The 18334-nt window shown below is 57.8% G+C and overlaps 2 protein-coding genes across 2 annotated transcripts in view; both read left to right on the forward strand.

Moving 5' to 3' along the window:
* Positions 1 to 2578, forward strand: part of REXO1 (RNA exonuclease 1 homolog) — a 21068-nt gene extending 18490 nt beyond the window's left edge. The window contains 5 exon segments of the mRNA XM_014466541.2: positions 241 to 351; positions 923 to 1038; positions 1172 to 1310; positions 1470 to 1590; positions 1686 to 2578. Of these exon segments, the coding sequence (XP_014322027.1) occupies positions 241 to 351; positions 923 to 1038; positions 1172 to 1310; positions 1470 to 1590; positions 1686 to 1774 (576 nt within the window). The 3' untranslated portion in view covers positions 1775 to 2578.
* Positions 2579 to 5143: 2565 nt separating this feature from the next.
* ATP8B3 (ATPase phospholipid transporting 8B3) overlaps positions 5144 to 18334 on the forward strand; it is a gene marked incomplete at its 3' end in the record, with an annotated part of 16845 nt that continues 3654 nt past the window's right edge. The window contains exons 1-17 of the mRNA XM_023764682.1: positions 5144 to 5317; positions 6058 to 6108; positions 6733 to 6835; positions 7563 to 7676; positions 8731 to 8829; positions 9131 to 9192; positions 9694 to 9766; positions 9881 to 9951; positions 10362 to 10444; positions 11963 to 12121; positions 12543 to 12631; positions 13709 to 13899; positions 13998 to 14206; positions 15914 to 15942; positions 16026 to 16186; positions 16832 to 17049; positions 17128 to 17240. Of these exons, the coding sequence (XP_023620450.1) occupies positions 5217 to 5317; positions 6058 to 6108; positions 6733 to 6835; positions 7563 to 7676; positions 8731 to 8829; positions 9131 to 9192; positions 9694 to 9766; positions 9881 to 9951; positions 10362 to 10444; positions 11963 to 12121; positions 12543 to 12631; positions 13709 to 13899; positions 13998 to 14206; positions 15914 to 15942; positions 16026 to 16186; positions 16832 to 17049; positions 17128 to 17240 (1926 nt within the window). The remainder of the gene's footprint in view (positions 5318 to 6057; positions 6109 to 6732; positions 6836 to 7562; positions 7677 to 8730; positions 8830 to 9130; positions 9193 to 9693; positions 9767 to 9880; positions 9952 to 10361; positions 10445 to 11962; positions 12122 to 12542; positions 12632 to 13708; positions 13900 to 13997; positions 14207 to 15913; positions 15943 to 16025; positions 16187 to 16831; positions 17050 to 17127; positions 17241 to 18334) is intronic.

The following is an 18334-nucleotide window of genomic DNA, read 5'->3' on the forward strand; positions in this document are numbered from 1 at the left end:
CGGCTGGCCAGGGTTGCCAAGGTAGGTGTCCTGGGACCTGCTTGAATACTACCTTTTCCCCAGGAACCCCACCTATCCCTAGTGCGAGCAGGTTACACTCAGCTGCCCTCTTCCCTGTCCTGTGGTTTATCTGCCTGGAAAGGGGGTTCAGTCCACGCATAAGCCTGGCCCCAAGAACTCAGCCTCGTTGGCTTTTTTTCCCACCCTCTGAGCCTGCCACCCTCACACTCCTCCTCTCAGCAACACGTGCAGGACGGCCGCAAGGAAAACCTTGAGGGGTTCATGAAGACCTTTGATAAAGAGCTTCCAGAAGATGCTCACCCTGGAATCTACGCCCTTGACTGTGAAATGGTGAGTCGTCTGGCTGACCACAGGCCCTTGCTAAGGACTCCTGGCCCTTACAGGGTGCAGGGGTCTTGTGCTCCGTGGGCCTGTCCCAGCTTCTCTGCCTGAAGCTTTGGGCCTGTGCAGATGTTAGGATAAAGAGCAGATGAAGAGCGTGAGCAACAATTAGGTCCTCCTCCCTGTGGGTCACGCTGTGTCTGTAACCCTAAGGCTCAGTCGGGGTCTTACCGGCGTCTGCTCAAAAAGGGCTTTTCTCCCGTTTCCAAGTAGCTGCTCTTACCTGACCCCAGCACACAGCACACGCTCTGGACACAGCCTTACTCGGTTCCCTCTGCACTCAGATGCTGTGCAGATTTCGTGGCCAAATGCAGGTTTTGAGACAGGGGCCTGGTTCACACCTGCTCTGACCCCTAGATGGGCCCCGGAAGGGCCTCTGGCCTGGGGCGAGAACCTCTGCTGCAGGGCTCAGGAACCAGGGGCAGCCTGGGTTGTGAGCACTGGGCTGGGTTGTCTGGCCCAGTGCCCATGGAGGGAGGCGGGCCATGGGCACGTTTGAACAGGGTCCTCTGGCCTGCAGTCCTACACCACATACGGCCTGGAGCTGACGCGGGTCACAGTGGTGGACACCGACATGCAGGTTGTTTACGACACCTTCGTCAAGCCGGACAATGAGATTGTGGACTACAACACAAGGTATGTCTGACCCTCCGGGGCTTGGGATCCCAGGGTGGTAACCGTGCACCCCACTAGGATCCACCCAGCTCCTAGGTTGGGGACCCCTGGTGCCCTCCCAGCCACCCTAAGGTCCCTGCCCCTCCTGCCCCAGGTTTTCGGGAGTGACCGAGGCCGACCTTGCCGACACAAGTATCTCGCTCCGGGACGTCCAGGCCGTCTTGCTGAGTATGTTCAACGCTGATACCATCCTCATCGGCCACAGCCTGGAGAGCGACCTGCTGGCCTTGAAGGTATCCTGGCCCCCCAGGCTGTGTCCTCAGAGGGCGGGTGGGGCTGTGGGTCAGTAGCCAGACAGACGCTCTGGAATCCTCACAAGCCCTGGATGCCTTTGCGCCCAGCCCTCCAGGGCCCTAGACCCTGAAGTCCCTGACAGGCTTGCCGTCCCGCAGGTCATCCACAGCACCGTGGTGGACACGTCTGTGCTCTTCCCACACCGCCTGGGCCTCCCCTACAAGCGCTCCCTTCGGAATCTCATGGCCGACTACCTCAGACAGATCATTCAGGACAATGGTGAACAGTGGGGCGGGGGCAGCGGGAGGGGAGTTGGTGGGAGCTCGGTGGGTCCCCAGGGCTGGCCCATTCTGACCTGCCTGCCCCCTCCACAGTGGATGGGCACAGCTCCAGCGAGGACGCCAGCGCCTGCATGCACCTGGTGATCTGGAAGATTCGAGAAGATGCCAAGACCAAGCGGTGACTGCCGCCCGCCCCCCACCCTCCTGCTCCCGCCTCCCACTGCCCCGGCACATCCTCTAGCCCCAGGCCTCTTCCAAAACAGTGCAATAAATCTCGAGAGCTAACCCTGTCCACATCACCAAGATACGAGAACGGAGAGCACAGGAGGAGCCACGTGGCACCCAGACCCAGCTGAGACCTGCCTAGACCCAGGCCCTGGGTAGCCCCTTGCGGCCTCCCTGTGTCTGCCCCAGATTGCTGTTCTCTGGAGACTGCTGCTGCTGACAGTGGAGGCTGGACCACCCCTCCGGGCCCTGCTTGTGTCCCTAGCAGTGACCCTTGTAGGCTGACCACCTGTTCCTCCCCCCTCACCTGCCAGAGTGTCCAGTGGGCCAGGCAGTCTTGTCATGGGTTTGTTTGGACAGGGGTTGTCTTTTTTTATTTTGTATGTTATTTTTATTATTTTTAATTTAAACCTGATGACCTGCAATGTTGTCTTCCCCCCACCTGGAGGAGCAAGACCCTGGTGCTGCCTTCCTTCCTGGGGGATGGGGGTTGGGTGGGGGGAGCAATCAGCTGGTGCTGCTACAGCCACCAGGACCCCAGGGTCCAGCCTGGCCTGGGCCTGGTTAGGTGGGAATTGGTCCCCCTCAATCCACCGGGACTCCTTGAGCTCCAGGAACTGAGCCAGTCCCCAGGGCCCTGGCATCTGAACACTTCCCATCCGAGTCCCGCCTCATTGGGAGCTGTTTGTCAAGGCCCACAGCCCCCTCCCCAATGCCCCAACCCCCGGGCAGGGACGGAATAAATGTTTGTATGGATTTTAGATGCCGTGGGGTCCAGTGGTGTTCTTGGCGCCAGGTGTGACTCCACAACTGTGGAGGTCATTGTCCCCATGGCCAGGACCTGCCCAATGGGGGAGCAGGAAAGCCAGCTCTGGTTCCCCGGCTGCCCCTGCCCTGGGGACGAAGTATTCCCGAGCAGTCTTGATGGTTGGGGCCTGTCATGCTTCCAGGCAGGTCCTGTGAGGGGCTGGACGTCGGAGAAACTACCATGGAGAGGTGCACCGTTTGCCAGTCCCCAGAATTGTGTGCGCAGGGCCCGGAATCCACCCCGTTTGTGTCTCGTGGCTTTTGGGGGGTGGGAGGGCCAGCCAGACTGTTCATGATTCTGCTTTTCATTTATTCAAAGTGAAAAGTGAAGCCAGAAAAAGCCTTGTGATACAAGAGATGCTGGGAATGCCCGGGTCCTGCTGTGGGCGCAGAAAGGTGCTGGGAAGAAGGCTGCCGGGAGGAGGCCCTGCCACCCTGTCTCTGGCTTTTGCTGAGGACATAGCAGCCCCTCTCCTAGGGCTTCCTGGGCCAGGTTTCCTCTCGGTCCTGGTGCCCGGGAGGTGACAGCTCGTGCCAGTCAGGCGCTGCCACTTCATCCTCTGGGCTTTTTTGGTGACCAGTGACTTCACCCTCCTCTTCTGTGAACAGGTTTTCTAACTAGTTGGTGCCAGTGGCTTTACAGAAACCCGTTTCTGTGTGGTGTCTGTACCCCTCAGCACGAAAGAGGGGACGCTGGGGGAGGAGCTCCCCAGCTCAGGAGGTATGCAAGCTTCCAGCTGGCTGGTCACTGCTCAGGGAGCTCCTCTCCCTGCCGTTACTGCCCCAGGGAGGGGAGCAGGTCCCCTGACTCCTCACAGCCGCACCCAGCAAGGTCTCTCCTAAGCTCCTCTCCCAAGGCCTTTCTCCTGAACCACTGGGGAGGGCAGGATGGACATTAGGTGAGTGAGTGAGTGAGTGAGTGAGTGAAAGAAAGGAGAGGTTTACTTGGCACCCCAGAGGCCAAGCAGGACATGCAGACCCCGCTTCTGATGGGGAAGGGGGGATCTTCATTTGTTCATTCACTCACTCACTCACCTAACATCTGCTCATAGGTGATGCTGGTGCCTCAGGGGGGCCCGAGCCCCAGGTGGGGAGAAGACACTAGGGCACAGGATCAGACACACGCACCCCCATTGGGTCAGGACAGGGGCAAAGCGAGGGGCCCAGGGGTGGGATAAAGGGCCAGAGCCCACTGCCTTCCTAACTGCTGCATTGGAGGGGGCTCCTAAAAGTGAAATGTGATGAAACAGGGAGCTTAATCATCTCCCTTGTGCCCCTAAGTTTGTCCCTCCCCCCAGTCCCAACTCTCAAGGGGACCCTAACTTTAGTAGCCCCTTCCACACACCCTCCCACTTGGCTGTAGTTCTCCATCCCCCAGCGTCACCTCCTTTAGGAAGGCCCCCCCTCCCCTGCCCTGGCCGCCCGCTGAGTGGGCGCACACCAGCACAGAGCCCTACGGTTTCCTCCTGGCATTAGGATGGTCACGGTGTCTAACAGCCTCCCCCAGCCCAGGGCCCAAGATTGTGCCCTCGCATAGGAAGTACGAAAACCTGCAGTTACCGCCTAGCCTGTCCGTGCGTCCTTCCTCCGCCTCTACTCCCAGACAGCCCGGGGGAACCTCCACCATCTCCAATCCACTTTACTTAGCCCCTTTACAAGGTCCCGCGCCTAAATGATAGGCCCCTTAATACTCTAGTGCTATTAAGAACTCCTCGCTCTAGCTGGGTAGTTGAGTTGGTTAGAGCGTCATCTGGATATGCTAAGGTTGTGGGTTCAATCCCTGGTCAGAAACAATAAGAAACAATCCATGAATGCATAGATAAGTGGAACAACAAACTGGTATTTCTCTCTCCCTTCTTCTCTCTCAAAAAATGTCAATAAAGACACCTCCTCTCTCCATTAGTGCAAGACCCCCCCACTGCAGCCCCCACCACTGCAGCACCCCCACCCACTGCAGCCCCCCACCCACCGCAAGACCACTAGGCTGGCACCGCTCCCGAGATGATCCCAGGCTCTGCCTCTGCCCTGGCCCCACCCACGGGACCCGCCCTGCCTCGCCCCTACCCAGGCCTTCCCTGCAACGCCCTGCCCTCACTTCTCTTGGCCCCACCTTCCCGAGGGGATGCGGATTCTTGTCTGTATAAGGGGATCTCCGGCCCAGGGAGGACCTGAGGGAGGGAGGAGGTTGGGCCTGGAATCCTGGAATCCTTTGCCTTGAGGCTTCCTTATGTGTGTGTGTGGGGGGGAGGTGGGTAGGGGGCTAGACTAATGGGGTGCTCGGGTGAGCTGAGTGGAAATGAGGGGGCAAGCGCTAGGACGTCTTCCTACCCCAGATACATTTTGGGTAAATTCTGGCCACCCCAGCACCTCCCTCCCCACCCCCCACCCCCCATCCTGCACAGAGTCTTCCTGGGCTCCGGTCCCACTGTCTGAACCTCACTTCTCATTTGGGGAATAGGCGGCACAGCCCAGGCTCCCAGGAGCTTCTGAGCTGGCCCTGGGCCACGTCCTCCCCGACGGCTCCAGGGAAACCTGTGACTCAGACACCAGCCATCCTGACCTGAAAGGGAAAGAAGCAGAGGACGGAAGGTGATGAGATCTGGGATGGGGGACACCCCGGGTAGAGGGGGAGCCCAGAGAAGTTGCCTGAAGAAGCCCGGCCTGTCTGAGAACTGTGAACGGAGACCAGAAGGGTGAGGAGGGGGGCACCGAGCATGCGGGAAGGGGGCTCCCCCCAGGGCGGGGCAGGGGGGGCAGCCCTGGTCAGGGCTCGGAGAGCTGCCTGCGGAGTGCCCTCTGGTGAGACGAATTCCTGGCGTTGATGGAATGACCGTGAACTAGAGAGGCTGTGGGAAGGCTCTGGGCGCTGTGGGAAGTCTGGTGTCTGCCTCCACCACAGTTAACTGCCCTGAGACCACGTTGAGACCTCTCAGAGCAGCTGGCCCTTTATACAAGCTTAGCAATTAATGAATAACTCAAGGGCCCATGTAATCAGTCAACAAACACGCATGGAGCCCCTCACTGGCCTGGGCATTGCGTCCCTTGTGGAAATGGGTTAAGAGGGGACAGCAGGGAGACCCAGGGGGAGGTGGGTGTGGCCATCCCAGGAGAGGCAACGGTGGCCTGGCCAGAGGATGGACCTGGGGGTGGGCAGCAGCAGCCGGAGGTAGAACCCATTCTGGAGACCTGCTGTAAAGGAGTCAAGGCAACTTCAGCTTGGTAGCTGGAGGGACTGGTGGACATGGGGCTGTTGCAGGACGGGGATCGGTGGGGGCCCCAGATATTCAGGAAGGACACTCAGCATCGCTGACTCAGAGCTGGGAAGGTGGCACCGATGGAAGTGGGAGGCGACATTTTAGAGAGAGCAGGGTAATGGACAGCGTGTGGCAAGGGCTGGGCAGCTGGTGTGACCCTAGCCCCTCTCCCCGACAGCACCACCAGCGCGAGCGAGTCTGGCCTACGGCGAGGACCTTGAGGAAGAAGAAGAACTCAGGTGCATGTTTTGGGGCCAAGTGTGGGGTGTGGGATAGAAGAACTCAGGTGCATGTTTTGGGGCCAAGTGTGGGGTGTGGGATCTGTAGAGTAAGCCAAGGGGCATTGCAGAAATATGGGGATGAGGAGACACCCCCCCCCAGCCCCGCCCAGTCCATCCTTGACTTACGAGTTTAATTTGCTCCGAGACCGAGCTCGTTAAGGAGCTCTTAACTCAAATTACTCTGTCAACTCAATGCAAAAAATCGGCCGGAGAGACAGCTGGTATCTCAAAAAACTCGTTAGTCGGGACACTCGTAAATCAAGGCCCTACTGTAGTCCCAAATCCCATAACTGAATGCTAGACTCAGGAATCGGGCTGCAGACCTGAAACAGCTGGGCCGCCCAGGCTGGGCGAGGAGCCTCCGCTCGGGGCCGGGCACCAGGCCTGTTTCCCCGCCTGTAGAAGGAGGGCATGAGTGGGTCTCCCAGGCCCGTCCTCTGAGCCTAGGGACTGGCCCAGGGCGGTGTTTGTTTACCAGCTCCCACATCCATGGCGGTTCCCCGGGGGACCCATTAGACCTCCTCCAGGGGATCCTGCGGCCGTGTTCGCTGCACCCCATGCAACACCTGCTCTCTCCGGCTCAGCGTTCACCTGGGAGGTGAAGGCCAACAACCGGACCTACAACAACCAACTGAAGCAGAAGGTCTTCCTGTGCTGGCAGAGGAAGAAGTACAAGGTGGGCGGCCCCAGCCCCACCGTCCTCTGCTACCTCCTCCCAACCAGCCCACTCTCCCGCACACACTGAATTTTAATTGCGAATGAATCACCAGTTTGGTGCTAGAGTTCCCACTGTTTCCTTAGCCCTACCCCAGTTCACCTTAAAATATGAAAATACTGCCCAGCCGGTGTGGCTCAGTGGTTGGATATCCAACTGTGAACCAGGAGGTCATGGCTCAGTTTCCGGGTCAGGGCACATGCCCTGGTTGTGGGCTTGGCCTCCAGTAGGGGGTGTGCAGGAGGCAGCCAATCAATGATTCTTTATCATCATTGATGTTTCTATCTCCCTCTCGCTTCCTTTCTGAAATCAATAAAAACATATTAAAAAAGAAAATACTAAATCTTCAAATTACAATGTGTCCATCAGACTCTGCCTAAACCCCCCCTGGTTGTCTCACTTTGAGAAATACTGGGGTCACAGTCCCACTTGATGTGTCTTTGCATTCAGTAGGGGCTCAATCACTGCTGGCTCAAGGCTGCATTCAATTGGCACTCAGTAATGCTGGTCTGAAGGCTCTGCATTCAGCAGGTGCTCAGTAGAGCTGGCTCACGGTAGATAGGTAATACTGGCTCGAGGCTTTACATGCACCGGGTACTTAATTATTGCTGATTGTGGTCAAAGGGCAGGGTGAGGCTAAGGTGGGGCCCTGTCCTGGACAGCACCTCCATGCTGGCTCTCATTCCAGGGCAACATCATCCACACAGCCAAGTACAACGTCTTCTCCTTCCTGCCCTTAAACCTGTACGAGCAGTTCCACCGAATGTCCAACCTCTACTTCCTTTTTATCATCATTCTCCAGGTGGGGCAGGAGAGGGGTGGCTCCAGGGGTCAGTACAAGCACCTGAGCACAGACCATTCCTTCCATCTGCTCAAGTTGCCTCCTCCAGGAAGCCCTCCTTGACCAGCTTTGCCACATGGCTCTGTAGACACATGGAGGTTCGAGTGTGTGTTTGTGTGGTTGGGAGGAGGGGTCGGTGTCTGGCTGCTCACACACTGGGAGCCCCCTCATGGCTGAGTCTCCACTGCTCAGTCCAGGGCCTGGTTCACAGAAGATGCTCTCAATATATGTCCAATGATGAAGGTGCATGAGTGGCTCCTCTGGGTCCAAGGCGGGCACAGCCTCTCCCCAGGATGGACAGCCTTGGCCATGTGACCCTCTGGGCCTCGGCCCACTGAGCTGACCCCAAAGGGTGAGGAGGAAAGAAGGTTGAGAGCAGGTTCCCAGCACCTGGGTGGCCCTGCCAGATGGGCAGATGTCCTCCCTGGGCAGCTCCCTCTCTCGGTGAGTGGGCAGCTCACAGAGCGCCCCGGCCCCCCTCAATATCTTACCGTGCTGACCCCCTCTGCTTTGATCCATCGATGCAATAAACACACTGTGTGCAGGGCCTATGCTAGACACTGAGGACCTGCCGGTGGCCCTGGCACCCACCGCCATGGAACCACATGGAGGGGACCAGTGATGGAAAGGGGACCCACACCCCAACCCACGCTGGCCCGGGGTTCGCTTGGAGCTCAGGCCTGAAGGCTGACTGGGAGGAGCAGGGGTACAGGGAGGGAAACAGTCAAGCCGAGGCTCTGATGAGGGAGCGAACTGGGGGCTGGCAGGGCTTCCTGGAGGGTGTGACTGGGAGCTGGGCATGGAGAGGAGCTTGCAGGGAGAATAGGAAATAGAGGGGCAGTTGTCCCCAGAGTTGTAGGGGGAGGTGGCTGGCCTGGAGCCCCGGGGGTCGGCAGGTGGGACACAGGATGCCAGGGTGAGGGGCCGGCTGGGAGGGCAGGGGACGCGGTTTGGCGCAGTGTTTGGGACGGTGGTTCGGTATCGCCTTCCCGGCATGACCCAACCTCTGTGCCAGGGCATCCCCGAGATCTCCACGCTGCCCTGGTTCACCCTCTTCGCCCCGTTCACCTGCCTGCTCATCATCCGGGCCACCCGAGACCTGGCAGATGACATCGTAAGTGGGGCCCAGGGACCGTTGGGGAGGGGGTTGGGGGCAGGGTGCGGTCCTTGTCTTGCTGCCACAGGGACAGGTGTCCCATAGCTCTATGGCCCTCGGTGCCACACTGGGTGATAGGTGGACCGTGCCTTCCTTCTCTTCATAGCCGTGTCCCAGCAGCCCCCCTTCCTCCATCAGGGTCCCTGGACAGATGTGGCTGGTGTGGGGGTAGCATAGGGGTGTGGCTGGGGGTGGGATCATCCTGGGGGAGGCAGGGCGGGGGCGGGGCCACCCTTCTGACCCACCTCTGTGGACTCAGGGCCGACACAGGAGTGACAGGACCATCAACAACAGGCCCTGCCAGATGCTGGTGGGGAGCAGGTGAGGCCGCTGGCGCTGTGGGGGGTGCACCCTGAGGACGGGGACTCCCGCACAGCTGGTGACGGGGGCGGGGGGCGGGGGGACATATCAGGGAGGGGTGCCCAGTAGAGTGCCCAGAAACGTCCATGCCCCCGGACATCCTGGTGGAGTCTGGTGTCTGACAGGGACCCAGCCTGCTGTCTGCCAGGCTAAGGGCTGGGCCCTGTGATGGGGAAAGAGGCTGGGACCTGAGCGCGAACCTTGCAGGGCTGAGTTCAGCTGCAGGTCTGAAGGGACTTGGATGCTGAAGGGGGTGGAGGAGGCAAGGTTAGAGAAGGTTGGACTTCCCCTGGGCTGAGAGTCCCCCACAAAGACCTGCGGTGGGCAGGCAGGGAAGCAAAGCTCAGAGGGGCGGCTGCAGTCCCTGCCCCTCCCTATTCTTCTAGTTTGGGGGGGGGTGGTAAGGGTTCCAAAGACAAGCCTGGCTGGGCCCCTCTCACACCTGCTGCCCACCCCCTACAGCTTTCTGTGGAGAAAATGGAAGGACCTGTGTGTGGGGGACCTGGTCTGTCTGCACAAGGACAACACTGTCCCGGTGAGCTGGGTCACCTGGCTCAGACTCCCCGCTCCTGGGGGAGGGCTGCCTCCCTGCTTGTCTTTCTCCTGTGCACGCCCCTCCCCCAGTGCTGTCTTCTTCCTCCCACCCCAGGCCGATGTGCTCTTGCTGGCCAGCACGGAGCCCAGCAGTTTGTGCTACGTGGAGACAGCAGACATCGACGGGTGAGGCACAGGATCACTAGGGGCTTGGGGGCCTGGGAGCCAGCGAGGCCTTCCCCAGTGGCCACAAAGGGTGGGTCCCCAAGCCCACGGGGATATTGTGGGCATTCATCCTGGGAGCATTTGTGGGGGACAGTAACATTCAGTCAGAGAAAGGGACCCACCTTCTCTGCACCAACACTTCTGGAGGCCCTGCTGTGCTCCAGGTGCGGCCGTCCGAACCTGAGAAGGCCTGAGCCATTCCACAAACGTCCTGCGTCAATGTGGGCAAGGCCCCCTCCGCCTCCTGATGGGCATCTGAGCCGCAGTAGGGGCTCCGTGAAAGTGTCTGAGTGACTCTGGAAGGGGCTGGGGTGCCTTGCCTGGGTGCTGCCTGTCCCCACCTCTCCCCTCACTCCTCTTCTCATCACCAGGGAGACCAACTTGAAGTTCAGGCAGGCCCCGATGGGCACGCACCAGGCGCTGACCAGTGAAAGGAAGATGGCTTCCTTCCAAGGTGAGAGGTGGCGAGTTCACCCACCCATCTGGGCCCTCGTCTGCCCCTCTGTGCAGCAGGCATGGAACTTCCCCACTTCACTGGGTTTGGGGGACAGTGATGGGGTCTACTGGGGGGTGTCGGGGGTCAAAATAGTTTTGGTGTTTTTTTTGGTTAATCCTCACCTGAGGATATTTTTTCCATTGATTTTTAGAGATAATGGAAAGGAGGGAGGGAGGGGGAGAGGGAGAGAGAGAGAAGCATTGATGTGAGAGAGACACATTGATTGGTGTTCTCCCGCACACACCTGGACCTGGACCGGGCCGGGGATCCAACCTGCAACCCTTCCGTGTGCAGGCCCACACTCTAACCACTGAGCACACCAGCCAGGGCAAGATAGCTTTTATTTTATTTATTTATTTATTTATTAAAAATATTTTGATTTTTTTTACAGAGAGGAAGGGAGAGGGATAGAGAGTTAGAAACATTGATCAGCTGCCTCCTGCACACCCTCTACTGGGGATGTGCCCGCAACCAAGGTACATGCCCTTGACTGGAATCGAACCTGAGACCCTTCAGTCTGCAGGCCGACGCTGAGCCAAACCGGTCAGGGCAACAAGATAGCTTTTAATAGGCCAGCTTATCCCAGGCCTGTTTCATGTCCTTTACATCCATGTAACAGTCGGAGCGTTTTCTGTTACTGTTAGAAAACATGCTGCACCATTGTATCAGGCGTTACATTTTATTTTTAAACCGTGATCACATTAAAGCAAATGTTTTTGGTTGTTTAATCAAAATGGCAGCCTCTGTGCACAGAGACAGGGAACCGACCGACCCATCCATCGCAACTTCTTATTTCCCACCTGAAAAGTGAGACATTTCATACCTGTGGGTAGAACTACTGTTTGCCAGAGCCCAGCAAGGGGCTACAGTATTTTTTTCCCTGTCTTATTGCAAAGACAAGTTAATCAAATCGGGTCTAGAGCAGAATCTTCCTCTCAAACACAGCCCTTTTGCTCTGGATATTCAAGCGTTGGTTGCATTTGTTTTCATGGCACCTGAGAAAAAGCCTCGCTTACATGGAGGCCAGGCACCGTGCGCCGGGTGCTGGGCTAGGCCCCAGGGTCCCCAGCATGAAGGAGATGCGGCTGGCGCCTCCTCTCACAGCACTCACAGGGGTTCAGGACACCACTGCAGGATTGTAACCAGGAGGAAGGGGACTCAGGGGGCGCGGGGGGGGGAGGGGGGCTGATCTGGCTGGAGGAGAGGGTTTCCCTGAGGAGGTGTGCGTCCTGGCACAGGGAAGAGGATGCACAAAACCCCTGAGGCTTAACAGCCAGCTTTGGAGCATCCAGGGGGAAGCTGCGTGGCAAGGGGTGGAGGTGCCAGTGGGGCAAGTTTGGGGCAGTGCAGGGCCCTTGGGGGTTGCTAGAGCCAGAGGTGACAGAATGTTCCCCACGCCTGCCCCACCCTGCTTTGGAGAGGGGTGGCCTGACCCCAGCCACGCCCTCGGCTCCCTGATTGCCCTGTCCCCCATAGGCACGGTGGTGTGTGAGGAACCCAACAGTCAGATGCACCACTTTCTGGGGTGCCTGCAGTGGGAGGGCAAGAAATATTCCCTGGACAGTGGCAATATCCTCCTACGTGGCTGCAAGATCCGAAACACAGACACCTGCTATGGACTGGTCATCTATGCCGGTACCGCCGCGCTGGGCCCTGCAGCATGAGCTTTCCTGGTGGGGGTGGGTGGCGACTCTGAAACTGTTGGCAGGAACTCACAAGGCCAGGCCTGGCTGCTGTGTGTCTGCTGCCATAGGTGTGGGGCTCCCGACATGGTTTCTATGGGGCCTGGGTTCTAAAACTGTGGAAATGTGCATATTGAGCCAGCACCCTTGTTACTTGGCTGGAAAAAGTGGGGTGCTTGTATATAGATGGCTGGGTGGCTGGGCAGGTGAATGGATGAGTAGGGGGTGACAGAGGGATGGCGGATGGATGGATGGATGGATGGATGGATGGATGGATGGATGGAAGAGTGAATAGGTGGACGGATGGATAGATGTATGTGTGTATGAATGAATGGATGGATGTATGGACAGACAGATGGATGCAAACCCTGCAGGTTTAGACACGAAGATCATGAGGAACTGTGGCAAAATCCATCTGAAGAGAACCAAGATAGACCGTCTGATGAACAGGCTGGTGATCCTGGTGAGCTGCCTAGAGCCCCAGCCTGGGGGTTGGGAGGACACAGAAGAGGGAAGGGAAAGGTCCCCATAGACAGAGCCCTGGCTGTCATCTTTTAGGCCTCAGTTTCCCGCCTCTGCAAAACGTGCAGCCTGACCCTACAGACAGGTCTGTGGGCCAAAGACTCTTCTTAGAATCATGACACGTAAGAAATGTCTTTATAAAATAAATGTTGATCCTGACATTTTTCCAAATCCACAGGAGATTATAAAATGCTCACTTACCCTCCATGGGCATTCATTTAATAATTCTTAACTCTTTGCCTAATCAACTTTACCTGTATTTTTTATTAAAAAAATATTTTTATTAATTTCAGAGAGGAAGGGAGAGGGAGAGAGAGATGGAAACATCAATGATGAGAGGGAATCATGGATCAGCTGCCCCCTGCACGCCCCCTATTGGGGATTGAGCCTGCAACCTGGGCATGTGCCCTGACCAGGAATCGAACCATGACCTCCTGGTTCATAGGTCAATGCTCAACCACTGAGGGCTTCCATTGCTTTTTAGAGTGAGTGGAAGGGAGGGAGGGAGTGTGGAAGGAAGGGAGAGAGAGGGAGGGAGGGAGAGAGAGAGAGAGAGAGAGAGAGAGAGAGAGAGAGATCATGTGAGAGCTACACATTGACTGGTTGCCTCCAACAAGTGCCCCACAGCCTGACCAAGGTGGGGATTGAACCTGCAACCCAGGAATGTGCTCTTGACCGGGAATCAAACCTGAGACTCTTTGGTGCCCTGGCCAACCCTCTAACCACTGAGCCATGCCAGCCAGGGCTCAACTTTATCTTTTTAAAAGTTGTAATATAATTTTTAAAATAGCAGCCACAAAACCCAGCAAAACCCCTGCAAGTTGCCCTCCCCCTGGGACTGCCAGCCACCTCCCCCTAGCCCCGCTCCCCCATCCTGATGGCAGAACTTGGGGTGGGGGACTTCTCACTTCCTGTTTGTCTTTTACACTGGCTGTGGCCCTGTTGGCTAGTCGCTGGGGTGTCTCGGTGCTGCCCTGGGCCCCTCCACATGCTCCACCATCTCCTGTTTGCTGAGCAGATCTTCATGTCCCTGGTGCTGATCTCCATGGCTTTGACCTTGGGCTTCTGGGACAAGGTGAAGGAATTCAAGGCCAAGCACCACTACGTGTCTGAGAAGCTCACGTACAGCGTGGCCACCGAGTCTTTCTTCACCTTCTGGGGCTTCCTCATTCTACTCAGCGTCATGGTGCCCATGGCTATGTTCATCATGTGAGTCCCCGGGGCTCCTCCCCACCCACTCCTCAGCCAGCGAGAAGGGGGAGCTTGGGTGGGCCATGGGCCAGGCCTGACCCAGCGTGTGTCTGCAGAACCGAATTCATCTACCTGGGGAACAGCATCTTCATCAACTGGGACAGGCAGATGTACTACCAGCCCCAGAACATGCCTGCCAGAGCCCGAAACACCAGCCTCAGTGACCAGTTGGGTCAGGTGGCGTACATCTTCTCGGACAAGACCGGCACGCTCACACGGAACATCATGACCTTCAAGAAGTGCTGCATCAATGGCGTTGTCTACGGTGGGGCCTTCCCTGACCTGTCCTTCCCCCACGGCGCCGCCCAGCACGCCTGACCTTGGGGTGCAGGAGGGCCCTGGGGAGCTGCAACCACCAGGAGACCTGAGTGGGTCTCAGGGTCAGCTGACCTGCCCACCTGGGCCCCGCCCCCAGCAGGCCTATTGGGATCTGAAGCTCAGAACTGCAGCCAAAGGCCTCCTCTCTGGGGGTCAGCAAGCTATTCCTGTAATAGGCCAGCAAGTTAATACGCACATATATTTAATCCTCACCTGAAGAAATTCTCCCCATTGCTTTTAGAGAGAGTGGAAGGGAAGGGGATGGGAGGGAGAGAGAGAGAGAAAGAGTGAGAGAGAGAGAAACATGGATGTGAGAGAGAAACATTGACTGGTTGTCTCCTGCATGCACCCCGACTGGGCTGGGATCGAACCTGCAACCCAGTTATGGGCCCTTGGCCAGGAATCGGACCCAGGACCCTTCAGTGCTCGGGCCGACGCTCTAACCATCGAGCACACCAGTCAGGGTCAGCAAGTCAATATTTTTAGCTTCCCCTGCGGCACCGTCTCTGTGGAGACTCAGCTCAGCCCTGGTCCCCGGAAAGCAGCCTCTGCTGCGTGTGGACGCTGAGCTTCGAATTCCAGAGCGGCTTACGTGTCACGAAATAGTATTATTTTGGTTTTCACAAACCTCTGACGTTTGAAATCCATAGCATCTTCACATGTCACAAAATAGAGTATTCTGCTTCTGACGGTCACAGACTTTACCGACGACGCCAATTTTGAATTTCACAGCATTTTCATGTTTCACGAGACAATATTCTTCTTTCAATTTCCCTCCAACCAGTTAGAAATGTGAAAACTCTTTTTAGCTTGCAGGCCACAGAAAAGCTGGTAATGGTGCAGGGCGAAGTTCGCCAGCCCCTGGGCTAGTTTTTAGCGAGGTTTAGAGCAGGAGCGGACAGAGGACCCAGCTGGCAGCAGGCAATCATCAGCATGAGAAATGGAAATGCCACCTGACCCTGAGCCAGGGCCCGGGAGGTGGGTGATAGAGAGCAAGGAGGGGGGGGGGTCTGTGGTAAGTGGCTGGTTTCTCTCATGTTGCTCTCTCTGTTTTTCTTCTCTCTCTCTCATGTTTCTATAAGCACTCTGGGGCCAGACTTTTATTTGAAATCATCCACTTTTTCAAAGTAGCAGCCAAGTTTTATAAGCCACCATGAATAGTTCAAACAAGATGTGTTCCATGGGGCCGCATCCCTGTCCGGACAGTCTTTCCAAGACCCCCCAGGAGCCCTGGCCGTTTTCGCTCAGTGGTTAGAGCATCAGCCTTTGGACCACAGGGTGGCAGATTGGATTCCGGTCAAGGGCACATATCTCGCTTGCAGGTTCCCCAGCCCCCGTAGGGGCGCGTATGGGAGGCAACCAATTGATGCGTCTCTCTCACATCGATGTTTCTCTCTCTCTCTGTTTCCCCCTCCCTTCCACTCGCTCTAAAAATAAATGGAAAAAATATCCTTGGGTGAGGATTAACAACAACAACAAGATTCCCCCAGGAGACGGGCCCCCATCTGTCCCTCCTTGTGCAGAAGGCAAAGCTGCGGCTGGGGGTCCGTTGTTGTTTAGGGTTCAGACCCCAGGAAGACTGGCATTGGGGGCGGGGACTGTGGGACCCTAAGCTGTCTGGGGTGCTGAGGCCTGAAGCAGGGTCTTTCCTCAGGCCCAGACGAGGAGGAGACCCCACCCAACGTGAGTGCTGGCCCTGCAGCCCTGGATGGTGGTGGTGGGGGCCGGGCAGTGACCTACCCAGAACCGGCTTGTCCCCCCCCTAGGAGAACCCCTACCTCTGGAGCAAATCTGCGGATGGGAAGCTGCTCTTCCAAAATGCGAGGCTCCTGAGCGCGGTGTGCGGCAACCAGGACGCGATGGTGCGGGAGTTCTGGCGCCTGCTGGCCCTCTGCCACACGGTGATGGTGCAGGAGGAAGACGGTGAGTGGGCTGGGGCTGCCCAGCCTGCGGGGGTGCTCAGGCCCTGCGGCCCCTGCAGCGTCTCCTGGTCTGAGAGGTTGTCCAGCCCACCCCCCAGGGCTCCTGTCATCCAGCCTAGAGGGTTCTCAGGCCCCGTCCCAGGCTCCACCTCGTCTGCACCGAGCGGGTGTCCAAGCCTGGGGCTCGAGACCTGCTCCTGAACCGGGTGGGGAAGGTCATCTGGCCTGGGGCCCAAGTGTCCGCCTTCTTTTTTTTAAATATATTTTATTGATTTTTTTACAGAGAGGAAGGGAGAGGGATAGAGAGTTAGAAACATCGATGAGAGAGAAACATCGATCAGCTGCCTCCTGCACACTCCCTACTGGGGATGTGCACACAACCAAGGTACATGCCCTTGACCAGAATCGAACCTGGGACCCTTCAGTCCACAGGCGGATGCTCTATCCACTGAGCCAAACCGGTTAGGGCCCGCCTTCTTTTATTTGGCTTAGAGGTTGTACTGGTCCAAGAGGCCATTGTCTTGTCACTATCTGGTGAGCACCCACTGGGCCCACTCCGTCCCCGGGGCTACAGAGAGGGAAGGGGAACCTGCCGCAGATGGGTGGTGGGTCCCCAAAAGACGACAGGCTCTCAGTGAATGTGGCCCCAGCCCACTCCCACGGTCCCCTCCCCCACCAGACCAGCTGTCGTACCAGGCGGCTTCCCCTGATGAGGAGGCCCTGGTCACGGCGGCCCGGAACTTCGGCTACGTGTTTGTGGCGCGCACGCAGGACAGCATCACGGTGACGGAGCTCGGGGAGGAGCGGGTGTACCAGGTCCTGGCCATGATGGACTTCAACAGCGTCCGAAAGCGCATGTCTGTGCTGGGTGAGCGCCCTCGGCCCGGGATGGGGGCGGGGGCGGAGGGGGGAATGCTCATGGACAGCCGAGCCTCTCCCTCCACAGTCCGGAACCCCGAGGGCTCCATCTACCTCTACACCAAGGGCGCAGACACCGTCATCTTTGATCGCTTGTATAAGAAGGGCTTGACAGAGGGGACCACGGAAGAGGCCTTAACGGTGAGTCGCTGTGGGAAGGGAGGGAGGGGGAGGGGTAGAGGGAGGGAAGCAGAGGAGGAGGATGTGCAGAGAAACTGCCTCAGGTGTCCAGGTGCTCGTGTCCACATGGGCAGGGAGGACCTGAACTGCACCTGCACAGAGGGGGCATCTTTTGTCAGGCATTCGAGGATCCTCTCTGGTTAGGCTTTGGCCCTGGATACTGACCCCCGTCCCCAGCCAGGCCTGGGTTCCGGGACACAGGCAGCCTCCTGCCCCAAATATTTTGTCTCTGTGGATGAAGCCCAAACTCCTCAGCCACGCTTTCGAAGCTGTGTCTGTGTTCCCTGCTGGCCTCTCTGGACTGGCTCTTCTTGCCCCCCAGGGTGTTCCCCAGGATGCTAGTCTCTGGCTTGCAGTTTTCCCCATGCTCAGGTGATGCCCCAGGACCTTTGCACACACTGTTCCCTCTGCTGGGACGCCTTCCTCTACTCTGTCACGCAGGAACTTTTGGTCCTCGGGGCTCTGCCACCTCCGGGTCCCCACCTCCAGGGAGACTTTCCTACCTGACTCTAACATGGGGCTGTCATGTCATGCCAGGTGACCCCTCTCTGGCCCAGCCCTGACCTTCAGGGGTTCCCTAATGGCTTTGCTGGGTCCCCAGCATAGGGCCCAGGGGGGTGTTTATGCAAAGACTGCCCCGAGCTCCTCACTCAGGGCTTCTCAGAGTGCCCTGCTCTGCAAGGATGGGGAGTCCGGGGCAGGTGGCTGGTCTCTGACTAAGAACTGAGGACGCGCAGTCAGAACAATGACCCAGAGCCCAGGAGCTTGGCACGATGGCTTGGTTCAACTGCCCCATGGAACGGATAGGTAAACCGAGGCACGAGAGGAGCAAAGGCTTCTGTGGAGCTTTGATGGCCAGGGAGCCCCTGTCATATCCAAGCCCAACCTCTGAGGCCACCTCCAGTCCAGAACAAAAGCAATGCCCTAACCCAGTGGTCGGCAAACTGCGGCTCGCGAGCCACACGCGGCTCTTTGGCCCCTCGAGTGTGGCTCTTCCACAAAATACCACATTCGGGCGCGCATGTACAGTGCAATTGAAACTTCGTGGCCCATGC

This window comes from Myotis lucifugus, unplaced genomic scaffold, assembly GCF_000147115.1.
Source record: "Myotis lucifugus unplaced genomic scaffold, Myoluc2.0 scaffold_342, whole genome shotgun sequence".
Taxonomy (NCBI): domain Eukaryota; kingdom Metazoa; phylum Chordata; class Mammalia; order Chiroptera; family Vespertilionidae; genus Myotis; species Myotis lucifugus.